Source organism: Balaenoptera physalus (genome assembly GCF_965194825.1).
Source record: "Balaenoptera physalus genome assembly, chromosome: 1".
Classification (NCBI taxonomy): Eukaryota; Metazoa; Chordata; class Mammalia; order Artiodactyla; family Balaenopteridae; genus Balaenoptera; species Balaenoptera physalus.
In genome coordinates, this window is record NC_138882.1 from 189902776 (window position 1) to 189926883 (window position 24108).

At 41.0% G+C, this 24108-nt stretch overlaps 1 protein-coding gene across 6 annotated transcripts in view; it reads left to right on the top strand.

Annotated features, from left to right (window-relative positions):
* The window catches only part of RERE (arginine-glutamic acid dipeptide repeats), a 419625-nt gene that overhangs the window by 197315 nt on the left and 198202 nt on the right, over positions 1 to 24108 (top strand). For 5 of the 6 annotated variants that reach the window (XM_082460931.1, XM_082460929.1, XM_082460933.1 and 2 more), the window contains one exon: positions 2745 to 2870. The exons of the other annotated variant lie outside the window; for it this stretch is intronic. In XM_082460931.1, coding sequence (XP_082317057.1) covers positions 2745 to 2870 — 126 coding nt within the window. The remainder of the gene's footprint in view (positions 1 to 2744; positions 2871 to 24108) is intronic. 6 annotated transcript variants of the gene reach the window in all.

The window sequence follows — 24108 nt, forward strand, 5'->3', positions numbered from 1 at the left end:
CCATATCTAATATAATATTGTACGTTGTATATACTGCAATTTAAAAAAAAAAGTAAAAAAAAAAGGGGAAAAGGTTTGAATTACTGATTTGGTGCTAGAGTATTCTTCTAAAGGCCACGCCTTCCCCTAGCCCCGCCTTCTTTGTTTAAAATAAAGGTCATGGTTGCTTAGTTGCTATCGATAAGCATTGTGATAAACTATAACCGGGTATTGAGCTTCCTCCATGCTGTGTTTGGAGTAACCCACCAATAATACATATATGTGCAAGGATTAAATGTCCTTTTCATGTTGGAATTTGAAGTTTATAATTTTAAGAGTGGGATGCTATCACTTAGCCCTGAGTTTGATGGACATAGTCAGATGCCGCGTTGTTGGGTATCTGCTGTGCCTGCCTCCCACCTCCACCCCAGTTATAGGACAATCATGTTGAAAGTTATTTTGAATCACCACAGCCTCTTCGCATGATACGAGTGTCAATTTATAAGTGGAAGGAAGTGGTGACACAAGTGAAAATCAAAGCAAGGCTTTGGGAATAAGTAATCTCAGAACATCTCATTGGTTCCATTTACTTAGCTTCTCGGTGGTCTTTTCACTCATGACTGACAGTCATCGTACGCCACGTGGTATTTACAGTTTTAATGGTTCACGATTACTGTGAAGTTGGGTAATTCATTTTCTCCTAATTTATTTGGATTTTAGGACTCTAAGAAATCACTTAAAAAGTTTAATTATATTTACTTCCATAAACTATTTATCTAAAAATGTTATTTTAATAGTAAACCTGTTCTCTGTATGTAAAATTTTTTCAATGCAGGAAACTCTAGGTATTCTGATTTTTTAAAAAAGGAACTTAAGAAAGTTTGAGACAATCTGATACTTGCAGAGAGCTACTGTGCAAGAATACTGGTAAAATCTTGTCATTCCAACTCTATTTCTTAGAACTGGAAATTTGTAATTTGTGTATATGTGGTTGTTTGTGTTAAGGGCCAACTCAAAATTATAGAAGAAAAAAATCCATTAGAAGAAACGAAAGAAAATTAGGGCAACTGAGATACTGTCAGCGTTTTCTGATTCATAAGTAAGAATAATGAAATGCTTTGAAATGATGCCTTTTTTTCATGTTTAAAATGTTTTAATAATTACTTGAACTTTTGCACATTAAGTAATGCCAACGTGCTTAGAAATGCTTCGCCAAGTGTCTTTCTGTTTAAAACCCTTGATTTGAATGAATAAGGATTTGAGTGGTCTGATTAACTCCTAGTGCAAGAGATTAACCACAGGTTCCTTTTTATTTGATGCTTATATTGAAAGATCTTGAGTATACTGTACATTCTAGTGCACAGTTGACTCTTTGGTCAGAAATGTGCAGTGCTGGTATGGGGAGGTGGGAGGCGTGCGGTGGAGAAGGCTATGGCTACTAACACCTGCTGTCCGTGCAGGTCATGTATATTTACTGTCCGTGGGGGCAGTGGGAGTGAGAGACTGGCCGCACAGAAAGCATATGTCGTGTGGGAGCCCGGGATGCTCTAGAGGGTCGTCTGTAGAGAAAGAAAAGATCAGAACAGAAAAGCATCATGATAAGGACATGCCCAAGATTAGCTCTTTTTCTTGGGATTTGTCTTTTTTGTTTTCAAAGAGACATTAAAAAAAGTAGTTGATGGAGCATATTAAAATCTTGGACCATAGGAAGCTGTTAGAGAGTGATTCTTAGCTTTTCGAAATGAATCATATGTATCAGGACTCCCTAAAAATGATTTAATATGAAAAGTTTGCTTATCTGTAATTTAAAAACCATCTTAAGAACAGAAATTCACATAAGTATTTGGATTTTATGTGGTTTTTAGTTCATTAAAAACAACATGAAATTGGATTGGTTAGGTTTTTGGAAATGTTACGTACTCCCTAGAGTTTTTGAAAAGGGACATATTCAGACGATCATCTGAAGTATCTTTTTTGATACTTATCAGGACTGTGCTGGCTTTCAGAAGTTGCTCTCTAATCTTTTGCTGGTTTTAAATGTTTGTTTAAAAAAAAAAAAAGGCATATGGTACATACCAAACCGGTTTTGCCCCTAAAAGAAATAATGTCCTTCTTGAACTTTATGCTCCAGCCTGTTCGTTATAGTTACCTTGTGAGTAAATTAAAGCTTGTTTGAATGGTGTCTTCTTTTTCCTCTGGTGTTAAGCCTTTGTATTTTACCTTATCTTTAGCTTTACAAAATTAAACTAGGACTTTGAGAAAAGGGTAGGATCTTTCTCTGAGGCCCCCTGCCCCCAGTACCTTGAGCATTTCCTTCTGAAGTACATGTCCTATGCCTCTGGCATCTCTCCTTAGAAACTCTTCTGGAAGCTCAGTTTGTCCACTGGTGGTTTATTTTATAGTCGTGTTTATCTGACACCATTGCATTTTTGTTTTTATTATAAGCAAAGCATGCCACTGTCACGGTGCTTTGACACTGTGTCACATCTTAACTTGGTTATTTTGAGGGGCACACACCATACCGCTTTATGACAGGCCCACACTGAGAGTGTGGAGCCAGAGGGTCGTATGTTCACGCTGGAGAAAGGAAGCAGCTCTGACTGATGTGCGGAGTTTAACTTTAGTGGCAGAACAGATTCGCTGAGACTTCAGAGGCCACCTGCTAAAGGATTTGTGCAGCTGCCTGCTTGTGTGCTGAGTGCCCCTAGTAACCAGGGTATGAGAGGACATTGGGCCTGTTAACTTAAAACTTTTTTCTCTTTTAGGTCCACAACTCCCAGGCCTGTTGCAGATCTCCACCTCCTGCTTTGTGCGACCCCCCAGCATGCTCTCTGCCGGTGGCAGCACAGCCGCCACAGCATCTTTCTGAAGCCGGGAGAGGGCCTGTAGGGGTAAGGAGAATCCCGTTTTTAAAAGCTATCAATATTTTATATCCCACAGGGTATAAAATAGGAATATCACCTCCCTCCCCAGAGCCCCTTTAAAAATGTGCTGTATCGTATGTGTTCTTAAAGGAGTAACAAGTACACGCACAGAGGAAGCAAAATACGGGACTTGCCTTACCCCTCTAGGACGGTTCCAGAAGTTAGGGGGCTTGGTGGTGGAGGGGATGTTGGCACCAGCAGAGAGCATGCTGGGCCGCTGCAAGGAGCAGGAGCTGGCAATCAGCAGCGAGTATGGATGTTGGCGACTGAAATGGGGGAAAAAGGGGGTAAGTCTGAGTCCACGTGTGGAATACGCCTTTCCCCAGGATCACCGGGACTTGTGGCCCGTGAGTCTAAACTGTTTGGGGTGCTGCCCTCTCGGGTGACCTTCGGTAGAGTATCGCTCAGAGGTAGCTGGGCTTTTCTACAGGGCCGGATACAGAATAAACGTTTTGAAAGGCTTGGGCTGGGGGGTAGATGGAGTGCTCTCGGCTGTACCCCGGCAAATCCTCTGTTACCTGGTGATGATGTGGGGCGTTACGTGAGGTGAAGCAGGATGCAGTGTCTTTAGCGCTTTGTCCCCTGGAGCACAGGGCCTGGTGTTAGAGATCCACGAGGGTTACTTTTGTGCCGTGTGCCTCACCTTTTCTGGAAGCTCGGTGTACACACCTGTCTTCATTTTCCGTCCTTCATGAGGATTTAATGCCAAAGTTTTCTGAAAGACAGGTGTTTATTGTTCTGATTGACCGCTGTTAGTCACTAAAGAAGGTTAAGACCTGTCTTTCCCTTGTTTTACCTAATCTGACCCTGGGGCTCAAACTCATGCTTGATTAGGAAATAACACAAGAGAATAGCCGTCGCACATGCATGCACAGATCAAGATACTGGCAGTATATGTAACGACTTGTTCACTTGCCGTGTAGAATATTAGTATCTTGAGACTAGGAAAAGAGAGCGCTCCCGATGGCCTGGAGCAGCGCTTGGGAACGTTTCGGGAAGGTACCTCGGTATTGAGGAGCTGGGTGTGTTTCGGGTACACCAGTAACACGTGGGCAGGCGGAGTGGGGGAGCTCTCCAGGTGTACGTGTCAGCATGTCCCTGTGAGCAGTGTAGGCAGTGAGCCTGGTGAAGCTGGGAGTTTTGTGAGAAGACGCCGCAGGACGTCAAAGAAGAGCACAGGTTAGTGGGTCCTGGGAGGCAGAGGTGGGGATACAAAATGGGGCCGGATCATAGAGGGTCTGAAAGGTTAGACAAGGCGATATTTTATGTTCTAGGCCGAAGAGAGCCTTTGCAGGCTTTTTTATTCCAGGCAGGCCGATCTGCAGATCACTGCTTAAGAAGATTCATTGGGTAGAGTGTGGAGTGGGGAAAGACTGTAAAAGTTCCAGTTAGGTGGCTAGGACTGTCATCCGTGCATAAAATGAAGAGGACCGAGACAGTGGGGGTGGGACATTAATAATTGTAATAAAATCAAGGATAAGCGTCACAGCATTTTCACGTTTAGATAGTTGCCACTGTAATTTATCAAGAATTAGACCAGAGAAAAAGGTTCACATGATGGAAGCCTTGGAAGTCTTGATATAATAGCCATTCACAGTGGAAGGTAAAACCCAACGTAGTGGATAAAAATCTAATTTTAATCCCTGGAGAGATATTGACATCTTAAGGGACAAATTAGCAGAGTCCCAACTGGACTGCATACTTCAAAAAAAGCTTCAGCCTTTACCAGTTACCATCGTGTGTATGTGTGAGAGAAAGAGAGAGAGAAATGGTTTTTATCTTTCAGGCCAATATTATCTTTATTCTCTAATCAGTGTCAATGTCATTGTTAGACTGTTTCATTTACTGCAATACCCACTAACCAGGATTTGCTGAATGGATTTAAAGTTTTGCCCATAATTGATTTGTAGTAAACTTTTTATATTAGCATTAGTGATGACTAGTATTTTTTTTTTTAGCAGTAAAAATATTGTGTCCACTAGGGAATTAAGTAAGTTCATGATGGGTTTAAATAAGTTTATGATAGGTTCTCCAACCTGCATACCATCATATGTAGGTTGGAGAAGATTCTGTAGTACGATGACAAATCTTCTTTCAGTCAGGATGATGCTGCATAAAGCTAACGTAGTGACTGTCCTTTAACAACGCTTCGTGCTGCCAAAGTCATTTGAGCTGGATCTGAATTGGATCCAGTTGGCAAAGCTCCCCTCCATGTGTGGAGCGCTCATAAATCCTGCAGGCACACGCATCTAATACAGTGTAATGAGAGAGCTACTGGGAGAAAAAATTGATTACAGGGTTGCAGACAATATCATTAACGTTTCCTGCCGTGATACACCAGATGTCTTCCCTAATAGACTGTTTTTGTTAATTTAGTTCTTATAGGATAGCATTGATTGCATCATAATTCAATCAACTTTCTTTGCATATTCAGGTATATGTGATCTCTGTTTCTATACAAATGATGGCATCAACTCATAAGATTTAATTTTATTAATTTTTTATCTGTTCATTTGAAAAGTATTTGTGCTAGAAGGACAACATTTTTACTTGTTCCCGAGAATCTGTTAGCTTCGATGTCTTCTAGCAAAAATTACTGATTTACTGGTAGTTGGTGGGAGGGAGGTGAGAAGGCAAAGAAAATATTGCCCAGACCCTCCCCAGACTGGACAGAGATCATCCTGCACCCCCAGCTGTTCCCAGTATCAGGGGGTTTAATTGGCGTGACAGAGGCTCTGTCCAAAGCAGAGAAGGTGCAGCCATTTAAAGGGGATTTAAAATGCACATTCATTTCCACTGTCATGAGTGTGGCTCTGCGGGCTGGAGTGCTTGTTGGGTGCACCCATCCTCTCCTCACTAAAAAATCAGTACTCCTCACTTGGGTATTTAGTTACTTAGCATTTTTATTTTTCAGTCGTATCTTTTTGTGTGTTTAAGACCTCTGTGGAGTGGCTAACATATATAAATAAGACAACATTGCAGTAGTGGGTCGAGCTATTTTATTTAAGTCATTAAAAAAGAAGGTTCATAGCAGCTTTATTCACAATAGAAAAATACTGGAAAGAGCCCAAATGTTCTTTGGTGAATGATTGAACCAAGTCATTATTTTTTTAACGACTGGTTTTGTTTTTGGGGCATTAATTATCCTTTAGAGAACAATTTTTTCTCTTGATGAGTTGCTGTGTAACATAGGATGCGTTAATCAACCTTTCTAACCCTTAGTTTTCTCACCTCTAAAATGGGCACACTACTACTGTTTACCTCAAAAGGTTGTTACAAAGGTGAATGAAGTAATTCATTAGATTGCTTAGCATGATGCAGGCATATAATAAGCATTCCTTAAGCATTATCTCTTATCACAGTGGGTTTTGTTGTACAGACTCAGGTTTAAATAATTTATTAGTTTTCTGGACATTCTTAATCTGAAGCCCATAGGCCCCTAGGTGGTCTCCTTGAGTTTAAGAGCGTCTATGAACCTTCTGAAATCGCTTGCAAAGTCTTACACGTACGTGCATTTTCCTGGAGAGAATATATACTTTTCAATCATGGATGATAATCAGTAGATTCCTAAAATGTTGAAAAAACTTTAAAAATTAAGTTTAAAAACTGCTATTCTCTAAAGCCTCTTGAGGTGGGTCACTTAAAACCTCAAGTCAGGAAAGTAACCATTAAAATTATATAAATATTTAAAAAATTTCTTTAATTGAGGCTATTTTCCAAGTAAAGGCTATAATTAAAACCCTGAAAAAACAAACACACACCCCTCAAATCAGCTAGCTGTTAAGGAAGTAAACTAACGTGGAACATTTACTTTGTGCCTAGGCACACTGCTACTGTTTTCACGTAGCTTAACCCGTTTGATCCCCACAACAATCTGTGATATTTATTTCATTTTGTACGTGAGAAAACTTGAGTTTTGCGTTCGTATAAAATATTGCCTTTGTATAAAAATCTGGCAGGACTGAGGTTTAACTCAGGAACTCACCTGGCCATGTGTAATCTTGGTTGTGCCCCTGGCTGACTTTGTACTGCCTGGGTGACCCCTGCCTCGATGCCCCTTTGCCTTCACTTTACTAGTGAGTTCCTCAGCTGACGTGCTTGCTGCTCATTCACTTGGAAGAGTAGAAGGCTTCTGCCACTGAGAGTTTTACAGGCTGGCCTTTCCTCTGGATAGATGGACGGTGGTGTTAACAGCATGGTGTGGGAACCCTTTTAGTATTGGTGAGTTTTGTTTTCCTGTTAGCACTTGTGGTGGTCCTATCTTTACTGTCCTTTTGTTTAAAAAAATGCCTGACCAGCAGACCCCAACGATGAGCTCCCTTTTCACTCAACAGCATCTGTGTACATTTGAAAAATGACCCTTGCAGTCTGTGTGTGTGTGTTAGTCTGCATTTGTTTCAGATAAAACTGTGCGTGTGAGAAATTGGGCTTTGCATCTCCCTTGGAATAAATCCAGTCCCCTGATCTAGACAGACCTACTTCACCAACACAGAGCAGGAAGCCGGGGTCCAGTGGCTCACCCCAAACCCCTGCTTCATGCGGCGCTGCTTAGGCCCAGGTCTCTTGGGTCTCTGGTTAGTGTTCTTGCCATTGCTCCTTGCTGCCTTCCTTGACCATTGGGTGTCCTTAGAGCCAGCCCATGCAATAACACCATTTACTTCTTTAGAAGCTAAGAATACTTTGCCTAATAATCTAGTTTAAACTTTTTGACTGAATCTCAAGCCACTGTTAAAACAGTATTATTTTTTGCTTACGTAAGGCATTTATCATTTTAAAGTATCATTTCTAACACTGGTACTTCTCATACTTGGGACTTTTGGTACCATTTAATAATTAAAAGTGAACATTTATTATAAAATGCTGTCTTAAAAGTAAAGTTAATTATATTTCTTACCTGCTTGGTGCTTATAAAGAACTGTCATCTTGTTGCTTCTTTAGCTATGCAGGAGGTTTTGAGGATATCCTGCTTTTTTCAGAGTTTACTGTAGCTTCCCCAACTGCCAGTAAGTATGCCAAAAATAACCATTGTCTTTTATATTTGATTGTAGTGAAAGATGTTAAAACCACTGATTTTCAGAAAAATTGCCAGTACAGGTGCTATATTAATTTAGGGATTAATCCATCTACCCTAAATGAAAGATAATTAATAGCTGTTGAATTTTAATGTAGCAAGTTTAAAAAATTCTTAAAACACCCAATTGACCAGTATTAGTATTAGCGAGCATATAACCTGCTTCCAGGTGAATTCCTTTCCTTTGGAGAAGTTGTTTTCACAGTCTGCTCTCCCTTAGAAGTTGGATGTCAGCTAATTTGTTCTTAAGGCTATCTTCCATTATATTCATCTGCTCCTTTTTTTTTTTTTTTTTTTTTTTTACAGAAGGGACATCAAGCCACATTTTTCAGAACATAGATTTGAATAACCTTATGATTTTAAAAAACTGCCTACTGTTTTAAGCAGTCTTTTTGTTACCATAGATCTGTATGAAACATAATGATTACGTTTAGGTTTTATTGAGCTTTCCCTTCTTTCAGGGATAATGCATCACCCTTCATTACTTACATTACTTACAGGCACTGTTAGGCCCTTCAACTTTGCCTTTTTAGGGCTGTTTCGTACTGTTTGAAAAATACCTAAGCAAATATATGGAGTTCCCAGGCTTTACAAGTTCTCCAGAATCAGTTTTATTAATATAAATTGCCAAAGAAATTTCAGCACATGGAGGTGTAGAGCTTGCAGTTTTGTTTAGCTTAAACTTTGTGTGTATACCTCCTTTTAGGACCTCATAGTATTTTTAGTGACAATATCTCTTATAACTATCAAGGCCTTCAATTTTTCTAAGGGCCTGGGGTCAAGATTAAGTAATATACCTAAGGTTAATCGATCCTTTCCAGAGTCTAGAAATTGTTATGCCTAATGCCTGGAAGTTGGCATTTTCTGTTTTTATCTTTGATCTCCTGTTATACAGTTAGATCGAATGTCAGGTACTTGTCATTTTTTCCCTTTCTTTTCTTTGTAAACAGACTTTATTTTTTAGAGCAGTTTTAGGATCACAGAAAAAATTGAGTGGAAGGCACAGAGATTTCCCATATACCTCCTACCCCTATACATGAATAGCCTCTGCCATTAGCAAAACCAGAGTGGTACATATATTACAGTTGATGAGTCTACAGGTCATTATCACATCCTTATCATCCAAAGTGCATAGTTTACATTAGGGTTCACTTTCAGTGTGTTGTACATTCTTTGGGTTTGGACAAGTTTCTAATGCCATGTATCCACTATTAGAGCTCCATACCGAGTAGTTTCACTGCCCTAAAAATCCTCTGTGCTTTGCCTATTCATCCCTCCCTTCCTCCTGACCCCTGGCAACCACTGATCTCTTTGCTCTCTCCATAGTTTTGCCTTTTGCAGAATGTCATATAGTTTGAATCATACAATATGTAACCTTTTCAGATTGGCTTCTTTCACTTAGTAGTATGCACTTAAGATTTCTCCATGTCTTTTAATGGCATAACAGTTGAATAATATTTCATGCTCAATAATATTCCATTGTTTGGATGTACCACAGTTTGTTTATCCTTTCACCCACTGAAAGCTACCTTTGTTCCTCCAGGTTTTAGCAATTATGAATAAAGCTGCTGTAACATCCATTATAGCAGGTTATTGTGTGGACATAAGTTTTTAACTCCTTCGGGAGCCTCATTGCAGGATTGTACGGTAAGAGTGTGTTTAATTTTCTAAGAAACAACCAAAGTGTTTCCCAAAGTTAGCCGTACCAGTCTGCTGCGTTCCCACCAGCAATGAATGAAAAGTTCCTGTTGCTCCACATCCTCACCAACATTTGGTGTTGTCAGTGTTCTGGATTTTGGCCATCCTGTTAGGCTCGTTAGTGGTATTTCACTGTTGTTTGAATTTGCATTTTCCTGGTGACATCCGATGTGGAGTATCTTTTGTTAGGGTCTCTGGCCTATTTTAAAATCAGGCTGTTCATTTTCTTAATGTTGAGCGTTAAGAGCTCTTTGTGTATTTTGCATGACAGTTCTTTATCAGATGTGTCTTTTGCAAATATTTGCTCCTAGTCTGTGCTTTGTCCTTTTCTTTTCTTAGCAGTGTCTTTTACAGAGCAGAGGTTTTTCATTTTAACGAATCCAGCTTATCAGTTCGTTCCTTCGTGAATTGTGCCTTTAGTATTGAATCTGAAAAGTGATCTCCAAACCCAAGGCCATTCAGATTTCATTCTGTGTTATCTTCTTCCAGGGTTTTATAGTTTTGCATTTTACATTCAGGTCTGTGATCCATTTTGAGTTGATTTTTGTGTCTAGGTTCTTTTTTTTTTGTGGGCGGGGGGAGGGCGTGTGGGTATCCAGTTGTTTCAGCACCATTTGCTGAAAAAATTATCTTTTCTCTATTGCATTGCCTTTGCTCCTTTGTCAGTTGACTCTATTTATGTGGGTCTGTTTCTGGGCTCGCTTATCTATTCCATTGCTCTGAACTGAATGTAAAATGCAGACATCTTGACTGTTTACTCCTAAATACTTAGGTGTGTATTTTGTAAGAACAAGGACATTCATTTATATAGCCATTATATAGTTATCAAAATCAGGAGGTTTAACAGCACTACAATACTAATCGAATCTATAGACATCCACATTTTGTCACATATCCCAATAATGCCCTCTGTAGCAATTTGTTTTTCTGGCCTATTATCCAAACCAGCATCACACATCTATTTACCATGTCCCTTTGGTCTCCTTTAATCTGGAACAGTTCCTTAGCCTTTCTTTGTCTTTCACGACATTGACATGTTTTGGAAGAGTGCAGTTCAGTTTTTTTGTAGTTTGCTGCTTCCTAGTTATTAGCTGAAGGTTATGCATTTTAGGCAGGGCTGTTATATTAGTGGTATTGTGTCCTGAGTGCCTTACATTAGAGGACACGGGATACCAATTTGTCACATTGTTGGTGACAGCAACTTGGATCACTTGGATAAGTTACTAACTTTCCCTTTGTAATTAATAAGTAATTGGTAGGGGGAAACTTTGAGGACATGTAAATATCCTGTTTGTCATCAAATTTTCACCCACTAATATTAGCACCTATTTTATTTTTTGCCTGAATCACTGTGGTGATTGTGGAATGCACTTCTTTTTCTTTTTCCCCTCAAACTCTGTCTTTGAGAAATAGATCAGAATTCACCTACCATTAACTTGAAGGTGGGATTTTTGAGTCAAGTGGAAGAAAGAAAGGGAGAGAGGGAGGGAGAGAGGGAGGGAGGGAGGGAGGGAAAGAAGGAAGGGAAGGAGGGAGGGAGGCAGGGAGGGAAAGAAGGAAGGGAAGGAGGGAGGGAGGCAGGGAGGGAAAGAAGGAAGGGAAGGAGGGAGGGAGGCAGGGAGAGAGAGGCAGGTGAGGAGGAAGCCCTCAGAACATTTGAGCCCTCAGGGTGTTTTTCATTTTTAGCGGCACAAGGACTTAATGAATTTTCATTATTTTTGTAGAAAGAGGAAAAACCTGTAATGGTGTTTTGTTTCATTTTATTTTTACACTCCAGAGGAGAGGAAAGCTGCTTAGAAGTAATAGATCATGGACGTGGTTAAAAAAAATACACATTTTTACTGCTGAAATAATGGTGTTGGTTTGATTCATGTTGGCACCATTTATTAGTGATCAAGTTACTTCATCTCTCTGCACCTCAGTTTCCTCACTTTTAAAGGCAGAATATTACTTCAGTAGTTCTGGAGTGAAGCCCAGGAATGCACAGTTTTTCCAAGCACTCCCCGGGATAGCTTATGGGCAGCCGGCTTTAGCACATGGAAGTCTGCCACCAGTGACTGTGTTATAGTTGCAGATCCGATCCTGTCCTTTGCAGGATGTAGAGTTCTTTTAGTGCAGTTCCAGGACCTCTTATGTTTCTTAAACCTCAGTATTTTATGCCCTTAAAAAATTTGTTTTTGTGGTTCTCCCATTTTACTTAATTTCCTACCTTCCCCAACACACAAATTAGGTATAATCTGCATGTTTAAATCCCTAATATAGCGTTCAGAGACAATTTATAAATAAATTCAAACCAAACTACAAAACCAATAAAACTCTAACTACCAATATTAATTTGATAGAGTGGGTGATGATGTTTTGATGAAATGAAATAGTCAACTTGTGACGTAAATTTGTTACTGATTGCTTATGGCCCAGATTATTGGGGGCCAGGGGCTGGTGTATAATGTGTTTAGATTACTGGGTTCCTTGTGGTGACTCAGTTCTTCTCTCGATTTCATTTTTGTTATTATCACTGAGAAACCTCTCTAAGTGTAGCTACCATGTTGTGACTTTGCCCTTACCTGGCACCACTGTGGCATACTGGGTTTATCTTGTTTATGTACTAGCTTGTGATAATTATAGTAGTACTACTTAGTTTTTGATTGTATGTAAACATTGAGTCAAAATCATGTAGCTTGAAACTCTTAATGAAATTATGAAATAGGTAATCCAGAAAATGAGTCTGTTAAAAAATTTAAGATATGCGTTGAAATGAAAATAAAAGTTAGCCCTCTCCTGCTCCCACCTCCCCATCTCTTGCTCCTCTCTGAGAGAGACAGTTAGCCAGCATCCCTGACATCATGCATGGCTGCTTTGTACATACATTGCCCCTTGGTATCTGTGGGGGACTGGTTCCAGGACCTGCCTCAGACGCCAACATCCGTGGATGCTCATGTCCCGTGGCCAGCCCTCCGTATCCACGGATTCCGCATCTTCAGACACAGAGGGCTGACTGTGTATCTGTTGAAAAAGCCCCACGTATAAGTGGATCCACACAGTTCAATGCAGTTCACACCCGTGTCGTTCAGGAGTCAGCTGCATAATCTGTCGTTTTGGCAATGTTAAATTGAGGGGCTGTTGGGACTTCCCTGGCGGTCCAGTTGGTAGAACTCAGTGCTTTCACTGCCGAGAGCACAGTTCATTCCCTGGTCGGGGAACTAAGATCCCCGCAAGCCAAGCGGTGCGGCACCCCCCGCCCCCAAAAAAAGAAAAAAAAAAGAAAATCAAGGGGCTGTGTTTCACTCATCTTTTTGTTTGCAGTGCTCAGAGCAGTTCTTGGCTCCAAGAAGTTGCTTCTTAACCATTGAATTAATAGTTTGCTTCATTTACAAAATAGGAAAAAAGCACATTATTACTGTTCTTTAATCAGATAAAGAGGGGCGTTTTAAAAAGGAATACATTAAATGTGACTGAATGGACCATTAACACGAAGTGTAGCATTCAACACAGTCAAGAGAAACATTGGCCAGTGCTAGGCAGGGAAACAGAGGATGCATGCTTGTATTTTTTAGAAGGAAGTGACTGTTGGGTGTCTTTCCACTTTGCCTACTGCTTCTCCTGAAAATGAGAGAGTTGTGGAACCAGGAGAGTATTCCTGGTTATGGTTTTAGCGATTAGATATCAATATATGGCTCAAGTTTAACTTTTCTCCTCACCTGCTCTAATTCTCGTGGGCTTGTGGAATGCATACAGCATACACCTTGTACACACGTGCATATCAGTTTTTCAGCTAACATAGCATGAGGCTGTTTTATTATGTTTTTTTAAAAAATATTTTTATTTGTTTATTTTTTGGCTGTGTTGGGTCTTTGTTGCTGCACGTGGGCTTTTTCTAGTTGCGGCGAGCGGGGGCTACTCTTCGTTGCGGTGGCTTCTCTTGTTGTGGAGCACAGGCTCTAGGTGTGTTGGCTTCAGTAGTTGTGGCACACAGGCTCAGTAGTTGTGGCTCGTGGGCTCTAGAGCGCAGGCTCAGTAGTCGTGGCGCACGGGCTTAGTTGCTCCGCGGCATGTGGGATCTTCCCGGACCAGGGCTCGAACCCGTGTCCCCTGCACTGGCAGGTGGATTCTTAACCACTGCGCCACCAGGGAAGTCCCTGTATTTTTGTTTTAATTTGATGGTTTTTGGCTCTTTGAGTCTTTGTTAGAGGGGAACTTGCTGTGATCTTACAACAGGAGAGTGGCTCATGGGCCACAGAGAGGGAGGTGTTGTCATTGGTGAGGCCGCTGCCCTTGGCTGCAGCCTCCTGACAGCGCTGACGCTCCTTGAGGCCTGGATGGAATGGAGCCCACTGCTGCACTGCCCCAGGGCCTTGTAACAATTTATAGTCTGGGTGGAAAAGCAGAAGGACCTAGAAAGGCAGCTGGACAGTCCCTTCGGTGTCCCATAATAGAAGATGTGTGTGGTGACCTTGGAGTGCTGAAGCCCTCAGGCTTACAGTACCTTGATCCACAGGATCATGGAGGGACGCTTTGGAATCACATCCGAAGACAAATGAGCAGCAGAAATGGCTGCCTCCAGCTGCCAGTCTCACACACTCAGTGGAAGGCGGGGCTAGTTGTCCAGGACAGCAAAAGTGAAGTTGAGTGACGTTAGTGGAGTAGTAGGATAGTGTAACTGGAGTGCAGAACATTCTGTCAGGGATGAGAGCAGTTTGATTTATACTTGAATCAGAAATCGCTGGCTTGTTTACAGTCTAAAAATTTTTTTTGGTTTTGAATATTTTTCCAATATACAAAGATGCAGGAATACCCTTAAATTTAGTATTACCACTAAATTTATTGTTTTGGTTAATTTTTCCTCAAAGTTTAGGGACTTTATATCCTTCCATGTTGGAATGGGGAAAGAGTGGTTGATACCTATACTGCTTCCGCCTGGTTTTTCCTTCTCTTAGTAGCGTCTTCTTGGTTGTATTAAAATGTTTGCACATGTCCGTAGATCGATCGGCACACTTACCATTATGATGGAATATCAATCTGATCTAAAGATATTTAGTAGATTTGTTAACAAACAAGATGGAAGTTCACAAAGATATCTGATGCATTGTTAAAATTATTTAGAAGAACAGTTGACAAATGATAATAGACAGACAGATAGGCTTAATATGTAAAACTTGAAATGCTGCTATGGCTTCTGTGGGTTAAGTAGGGAAGACACATCTTTGAGACCAGGGGTTCTCTAGGAATGGATGAAGAATGACAGAGAATGCACAGTGACAGCTGAAGGATCGCATGGCAGGGAAGGGCTGTGATTAAATCCCCTGAGGCCGTCCCTGAGCTGTAAGCTGAAGATAACACTCTCTCCTTCTGCTGAACACAAGAATCAATACTCATTCCTTGAGGGGCTAAATTATTAAAAAGGGCCCTTCTTACAATGTTTCATTATCTGGATTTGCCTCTGCTGGTGATCTGTTGGCAGCATATAGGGAGATTTGCTGGGCATTTTGTATTAAAATTATTCAGTCGGCAGTGCAGCCCTTTGGATAATTCCCTTCCATTTTACAATGCTCTTGAATAGATTTGTGGCTTACTTTTGCCTAAGTGGTTTTGTATCTTTTGGAGTTATTAAACAAAGTGTTGGGCACATATACACATTTTTTAAAAAACCTTGTTTGCTTTCTGTTTTTTGTAGCTGTGGGCGGGTGGCTAACAGATTATTTTAGTGATACCCTTAGCAAACATCAAATGCATCTGGCTTACTACGTCAGCCTCACACATTGATTAATGTACACTGAGTTTTGTCTTCTTTCCTTATGAAGAAAATTATATAAGAGATCAACTTGCTTTTTAGGGGTAGCTTTTAATGAGAAGGGGGGATTAATTAGTTAGGTGGCTGACACCTACCAACCAGCTGAAAAAGAAAGCAACCCCATCTTGTGAGCTTCAGGGAGCGAAAAAAGAAACTAGCACTCGTTCTCTTTTCAGTGCTGGTGGTGTCACTGGTCCCAGTATAATACAAAGGCTGGGGAATGAAGAGAAGGAAGAGCTTTTGTGAGCAGTCCTTTGCCGCTGTCCAGCAGGCTGGGCGGACTTCCGCAGGGGCATCGTTGTGTGGAAGCACAAGGGGACTTGTCCGTGGGACTCGTAGAGTTGGAATCTTCTGGTTGAAGTTTGAAGGCTTCTGCCCTTCTACATTCTGTCTGAAGGGAGATAAGACTCTGCTTCAATATTCCAGAATTGGTGGTGTGATGTATTTGTATTATTTTGGTGGAGACAGAACCGTTTCTAAAGATTTTTTTATTCAGCTGCAGAAAGAGCCTGGTCAGCTGGACAAAGCCGTGTTGAGAGATGTTAGTCCCTGTTGCGGAATCGTGAGGTGAGGCTAAAGAACTGTGTACAGTCACATTTCTGCTTCCCTGGAAAACTGATCCGATTAAAAAAAATCCCTTTATCTTGTGTGGAGGGGAGAGGGTTGGGAGGGAAGGGAAGCTAATGAAGAAAGGCTGGAAAGAGAGAGAGGTCTTCGAAAGCATGGCTGACCTCAGTGACAGGGCGTGGGAAGTGGCTTCTGTGCGTGGCACCCCGCCCCGGTGGGCGCACAGCTGCCCTAGAGAGGCTCTGCCTCGGGAAAGCTCCCCAGGGCCCAGCAGACTCGGGCCGGCTCCTGGGTGCAAGACTCCCTGGGGAGAGAGATGCTGCTTCTGAACGATTGCAGCCCACCCCCTGCCAGCTCCACAGTGCCTGTGCTGCAGGGCTGGGGTGCCCTCCAGGTGCCACCTGCCACTCGCTGTAGGCAGCCACTCTCCGACAGATAGTTAATTATTTTCTCTTCTCTTCCATCTTTCCTCCCGGCCTCATCTTTTGTTCTGCTGCTTTTTTGAATTGTTTGTTTCATGTTTCCCGACCAGATTCACAGCTCCTGCTTCTGTCCAGTTCATTCTGGTTGAATGAGTAAGTACAGGACATGGGTGGTAGCCTGTCCAAGAGCGAAAGAGAAGTGGCGTGGCTGATTCACCGTACACTGTATGACCCCAGTGAGGAGGCCTTCAGAATACACACTTGTGTCCTGTCACGGTGATCTCGAGAACACAGTCTTACGTTTTCAGCTTGTTTTTATTAAGCTATCTTGAGTGCAGTTGGAATTGTTCTGAGCATATCGCTTTCTCTGGAAGAAAGAGACACATTGCCCTTTTATATTTTGGGGAGAAAGGCAGAAGGGCTGAGACCTAGACAGCCTCTGGTCTTATTTCTTGCTTGTATGAAATGATGCCGTTCTGCTGTTTCTTGAGGAAATGTAATTATCCTAACAGTGATTGCTGAGTATCAGACAGTGAGTTGAGCCAGAGGAATGGGTTCTTTCAGAAGATGGACTAGAAAACTATCAACAGGATTGATCATTAAAAACAAAACAAAACGAAACAGGATTGATCGTTTAAAAAAAGACAAATCCACTGAACTGTTTATTTACAGAATTCCAGTGAAACTCCCTTGCTTTACAGACCTGATTATTGTCCTCATCAGGTCTCCTGACTGGGTACTTTGATATATAGCTCTGCTCTGAATCTGACTGCGAAACTCTGTGCTGCAGGCCTTACTCCTTTCCTCTGACAGTAACCTTGTAACAGTGACATTGCAGGGAAAAATGCCTTTGTATCTACATCTTTTAGTCATGGAATTTTAACACACTGGTTGTTACTCTACCCAGTTTTCTAGTTCTATGTATTTTTTTCTGCTCATTGGCTTATTGTTTGGGTTATCATTTTAGAGATCTGGTTTAACAAGAAGCAACATGAATTTCTTTGAAAATTCAAATGCCTGTTTAAAAAATTAGCATCAGTACAAATTAAATGATTAGCGCTTGCTTTTTTAACTTGCCATGGAAGCAGTGAGGGGTGAAACTTGGTTAACTTTCTCTTTCCGCTGGTGCACGCCCTGGGCATCTGTCGAGTTTAATAATGCTTTTGACTTCTGGGGGTAACTGAACTTGAAATTTCTCCAGGTCTTTGGTGGGGGAGGTACTTCAGCACTGTCACATACTCTGTGTCACCATTGTTTCCAAAGATACATCACACCAAATTATAAATCTCTGAAGGTTAATTCAGTAGAGAAATTTGTTTTCTTATTCATATTGGGTTTTCTCTATAAGGGAGATAAAATACAGTGCAGTTCACTAGATTTCCAAGTTACAGGTTATTTTGTGTCTGGGATACTGGTTGGAGACATTTTGTGCTTGGGTCAGCTTTTTTGTAGGCAAATTTTACATCTCATGAACTAAAACTACGTATATATACACAAAGGTGTTTATGAAAAAGAGGCTCATTCCTATCAGTTCCCAGAGAAGTGCATCTTATTTTGTGTTATCGCTCAGGTAGCTGATAGGATGCAAGCTTTTTCTGTAAAACTCCAGATAGGAAATGTTTTCAGTTTTGTCTTCTCTGTGGCTGCTATTCATGTTGGTCACAGACAGTATGTGACAGCGTTGCTGTGTTCTGGTAAAACTTTGTTTACAGAAATAGGTGAGCTGGGAAGTAGCCTGTGGGCCGGTAGTTTGCTGACCCCTGAGCTAGTATAAACTCTTGAGGATTATTCCCCTGAAGGAGTCACTCCAAAGCTTTCTCTCCTTCTTCACTGTGGCTTCATGATTCTGTAAGGGGTGTGTGGTTTGCAGAGTTAGTGGGCAGTTCCTTTTTTCTTTCCTGTGTTATTTTGAGGGGGTGAATATTTTATTAATCTCTCTCCATAACTCCCTCCCCCGCCCCCATCCTGACCTTAATAGTTTTTGTATAGTGCACTGATAGATACATATTCCTTGAAAGAACTCATTCTCAGTGATGATCCTGGAGGATTTTTATAATATGTTTACATACCAAGAGCAATTAAATGTTTTTCTCAGCTTGTTTTTTCTTTGGTAATTAGCTTATATCTGTAGAGAAATTTTGAAAGGGTAAATGTGCATAATAAAATACATTGAAATTCATGTCCTTATTTTTCTTGTGGGTCTTCTTTTGTTTGTTTTTTAAATTAAAAAATATTGCAACAAAATATTTAAGACAGCAGAAGAACCTTTTTATCTGTGTTTACTGAAAAGTATGGCTTCTGTTTGATTTAGTATTTAACAGATAAATATTGATATGGGCAAATACTTTAGTGTTTGTTGCTGATGAAATAAAACATTTGATAGCCACGTAGACAAAGAAAACTTACCCAGATAAAAATTAGTCCACAGTCACAGATGGCATGTCTGATCCTAAGCATCAGCTTTTATTTAGTTTTTTATTTAGAATTAAAAAAAATTTGATTAAATTAATTAATTTATTTTTGGCTGCGTTGGGTCTTCGTTGCGGTGCACGGGCTTCTCACTGTGGTGGCCTCTCCTGTTGCGGGGCGCGGGCTCTAGGTGCGTGGGCCTCAGCAATTGTGGCTCACGGGCTCTAGAGCGCAGGCTCAGTAGTTGTGGCTCACGGGCCCAGCTGCTCCGCGGCACATGAGATCCTCCCGGACCAGGGCCCAAACCCGTGTCCCCTGCGTTGGCAGGTGGATTCTTAACCACTGTGTCACCAGGGAAGCCCTTCAGCTTTTAAATATGCTTTTTAATATGCTTTTGCTCACAAGACATCCTGGGAAGTGAGGGGGATGGCTCTGTGCCAGCCTTTCTTCACCATGGAAGGAAGAGTACGGAACTCATTTGATTGACAGTGGATCTCAGAAGTCTGGTTTATATTAAAGTTCAGTATTGTTATTACTGTCCTTCTATAATTATGCAAACTGTTTTTAAGAAACATTATTACTTATTGACAGATTCTGTTCATATCCAGATAGAATATTAGGGTTTCAAATTTTATTTGAGACCAGGGTTTGAAGGTTTATGTCATAACCTAAACTAATGTGCTATGTATTATTTGCTCTTAGTTCAGTTGCTACATTTCTGGCTAAATTATTATAAAATTGTGATTTCTGCCCCTCCAGCTCCTTTTCACACATGCTTTGTTACAAATGAAGTAGTACACCACAGCTGTTAAATCTGGTTTTTGTCTTCACTAGTTGACCATGGTGTTTTTGTTGTATCTTACTACCCAGTGGCATACACACTTTATGTAATTTGTTGCGAGTACACACCCCTGCTCATTTATTTTATTTTGCTTGTGATCATGATTAAGTAATTTCACTTCACTGAGAGGTAGATTGCTCTTATGGAAAGAGCAGGCAGCTGGCTTCTGTTTTCAATTCTGCTATCTGTGCTTCCTAGGTGTTACTTCAGACAAGCTATTTCATGTTTTAGAATGTTAGTTTCCATCTGTCTGTCAAATCGAGATAATACTTTGTCTTGCTTACTTCATAGTGGGGTTATTCTCATGTGAGAATAAAAAGAGGTAATATAGCACTTTGGAAATTTCGCAGTGGTCTACAAATGTAGGAGTGTCTGTTATGTCGATTGGCTGTATATAATAAAAACCCAAATCACAGTAGTAAAAAGTCTGTATTCTCATATAAAACAAGGTGTTTTCCAAGGTGTGCCATCCAGAGTTGAGAGAGTGCCCATGATCGTCAGGTATCTAGTTTCCTACAGTCTGCACCATTGTCGTTAGTGCATGGTTTCCGTCCTCAGGGTTTCCTCATGGTCACAGATGGCCAGTGCAGCCACAGTGGTCAGGTTCACGTTCTAGGCCAGTGTCACCGGAATCGTAGTCCGTGGACTGAACTGTCTGTTACTAGGCCACCGCGTACTGAGTACAGAAAGTAGCCGTTTAGAAACTTTTATAACCATTTGACACGGCCACACCATTTTATTTGTGTTTTTTATAAAAGTATTACTCTGCAATGGATTGGGAGAAACTGGTTCTCCACTCTAGCCAGGCAGCTGAAAGAGGAGGGCCCATTCCAGAGCTTTGCTAGGACCCCTACCCAACAACTTCAGTTTAGGTAGATCTTCAGGGGAGCTGGGAGTTGGTTTTGGCTGTGTTCCAGTAATATAGGGGTTCTATTATTAAGGAAAATGGGGAGAGTGGAGGTTGAGTTAGGCAACCAGCAATCTCTGCCACAGTTGGACGTGTCTGAAACTGTAGTACAGTTCAGCACAGAATCAGATCCACAAATGCACCCAGTTCCTGAGTAGTAGTGACCCAAGGCACTGCAGCCATTTCTGGCATTAGGAGACTTACTGCATATCTCAGATGGAAAAGCATATTGAGAATGCTAAAAGCAGAGTATAATGATGTAAGAGATTATATGGTTGTCATTTGTAGAAAAGAGCATTTTCAACAGATTTTAAATTTCCTTATATTTTCATAACTTAGAACTAAATTTGTGAATTCAGTTATGTTTAGTTACAGTTCCTCGTCTTAAACCAACATGAATTATCTTCTTGCAAATATCGTTGTTTGATTCTCCTAGGGTAAGATGTAGAAGTAGGACTCTTTACAAAGATGACTTTTAAAAGGTACCTTTTTATTGGTTTGGAATTGGCATGATCCTCTTTTGTATGTTATAGTGCATACCAGTATGTGTGTTTGTAAATGCAAGTGCATTCAGGGTGGAAGCCGTAGGGAGGGTTTTAAGAGACAAGTTTAGGGCTTCCCTGGTGGCGCAGTGGTTGGGAATCTGCCTGCCAATGCAGGGGACACGGGTTCGAGCCCTGGTCTGGGAAGATCCCACATGCCGCGGAGCGGCTAGGCCCGTGAGCCACAATTACTGAGCCTGCGCGTCTGGAGCCTGTGCTCCGCAACAAGAGAGGCCGCGACAGTGAGAGGCCCGCGCACCGCGATGAAGAGTGGCCTCCACTTGCCGCAACTAGAGAAAAGCCCTCGCACAGAAACGAAGACCCAACACAGCCATAAATAAAAAAATAAATATAAATAAAAGACAAGTTTATTAGAATGAAGTGGCTTGTTATTTAGCTGAATTTTGTTTGTGTTTTCCAGTTTTAATTTCATTGTCCTCTTTCATTGAGAAGAGGAAGTATGGTAAAATGTCTTCACTATGAGTGTAATACTTTACATTGGCATTGCAATATTTTTTCCTATTATAAAAGTCTGTGTTTCCTTCCAGTGAATTAAGCCCTTGTGTATTAAACCCTCTTATTGTGTAGCATTTGATACTAAGCATGAGGAAGAGATTTAAAAAAGAATGATAGTTGCATCTTTAAGAGAAAATCAGAGTTCTTACCTGCAAATGTTTGTGAGGGTGCAGGGCATAAGTAAATGTCTTTAAAGTAGCTAAAAAGCAGTGTAATTGCCATGGTATGTGTGCATTGCTGAGAAGGCTCAAAATGATGGAACCTGTCCATCGGGAAGGTTAAAGAGGAGGTGTCCTAACGAACTGGTGAATTTGGGGTTGGCTTTTACAGATAGGTGTGGTGGGAGGGAGAAGAAAGTGGGCTCTAGGTGGAGAAACTCTTACCACTAATTGCTGGTTTAGAGTAGTTCTCATCATATGGATACTTTTTAGTCACAGTGGCTGGATTCGGATGTAGGATGATGATAGGCAAGGCCCATTAATTGACTTGTATAGACAGTTTTGCATTGAAAATAGATGATTGTGCTTGGCTTTTCATCCAAAGGTACTAGTTGGCATTTTTGTTTTTCCTTTAATCAGTGAAGATAGTGCTGATGGTGGTTTGCCGTTCACTGTCAGTGGGAAAATTTATCTTGGTCGCAGATGGTCAGTGGCTGCCGGGAAGGTCAGGGCTTTTCTTGCTTTTAAGACCATCTGGTTTTTTTTGACCATTCCGTTTGAAGCATATGTACCTTTTCCTCTTGTTTTATCCTAGAAAAGCCTCTTCACACCACCAAGTTATTCACAGAGAAAAACTTGCCTTAGCTGCCTGCCGGCACAGGTGGCTTGATCTTTACTTTCTTGCGGCCCTGTGGAAGTTGGGACAAGACGTAGTGGATCTGATGGCAGCACCACGGGACTCTTGCAGCCCTCTCTTCAGAGGCTTGGTTGGAAGAGGTCCAACTGGCTTTCTCCTTTATAGTGAACAAACATTTGGGAAACTCTGCTCAGTTCCTAACATCTGAAATAGCTGAATAACTTTCAGTTGCTCCAGACACTGACAGAACAATACAGTTGAGTCGGGATGGTTTGGAGACTAATTGGTTGGCAACTCTTTCTACTCAGCAGTTCTTCAACTGTTCCAGAAAAAGAAACTGCTGGAGGATTCTGGGTGAGCATGTGGTCAGTGGGAGGGAAGCAGCAACTGTGAATTAGCATGGCTGAGGAGACTGCAGGTGTGGGAAGTCAAGGAACCTTAGTGACTTAGTTAAGTGGAGGAAATGCAATTTGAGGACTAGGTTTTCCAGACTAGCGAATTAACAGTGTGTTTACCCTGCTGCCTGGAAGCATTGCCTTCATAGTTCCTTCTAAGTGTGAACTAATTAAGATGAGAAAAATTTCAGCTTTTACTTTGGAAAGCTTAAAGGCATGGTTTATGTACTTTCTGCAGCAGCAGCAGAATCAGAATTCCAAATCGACTAGCTTGGCCTTAGATTGACTGACCTGCAGGCTTCAAAGCAGTTCACCTTTCCCGCTGTCCTCAGGGCTCCTCTGGCTTTTTGCTTCAATCTGTACAGTTTCATGAAACTTGTTTCATGAGTTAATTTACCTCCCTGAATGGATATGAAACTTCTTGAGGGAACGAACTGTGTTTTAAACATTCCTGATATTCTCTGTGGTCCCTAGTACTGTTCGTTGTGGATTGTAGGCTGTTTATTGATTTGATGGATTTGTTCTCTGCCTTTGAGTTACTGGCTCCTCATCTTTCAGGTCTCAGCTCAAGTGTTGCCTACTCCAGACGATTTTTCTGACTACCTTATCCATGGCTTCAACCTCTTTCCTACTTAGTCATTCTCTAAGATGTTGCCCAGTCTTAATATCTTTATTGTTTTTATGACACTGATCATCACCCAAGATTACCTTGTTGGTTGACAGGCAGACCTCGGTGATACTGTGGGTTTGTTTCCAGATCACTGCAGTAAAGCAAATATCACAATAGAGTCACACCAATTTTTTGGTTTCCCAGTGCATATAAAAGTTATGTTTACAATATACTATGGTCTAATAAGTGTGCAATAGCATTATGTCTAAAAAAATACATACTTTAATTAAAAAATACTTTATTGTTAAAAAATGCCAACCATCACTCGAGCCTTCAGGGAGTCATAATCTTTTTACAGTAGCAAATATAAAAGATCACAGATCACCATAACAAATATAATAATAATGAAAAGGTCTGAAATATTGCAAGAATTACCAAAATGTGACACTGAGACGTGAAATGAGCAAATGCTATTGGAAAAATGACACCGATAGACTTGCTTGATGCAGGTTTATCACAGCCTTAATTTGTAAAAACAAAATGCAATTATCTGCGAAGTACAGCAAAGAGAAGTGCAGTGAAACAAGGTATGACTGTATTTTTTTTTCCTTTCCCCAATAGAACACTAGAATTTCCTCAATAGT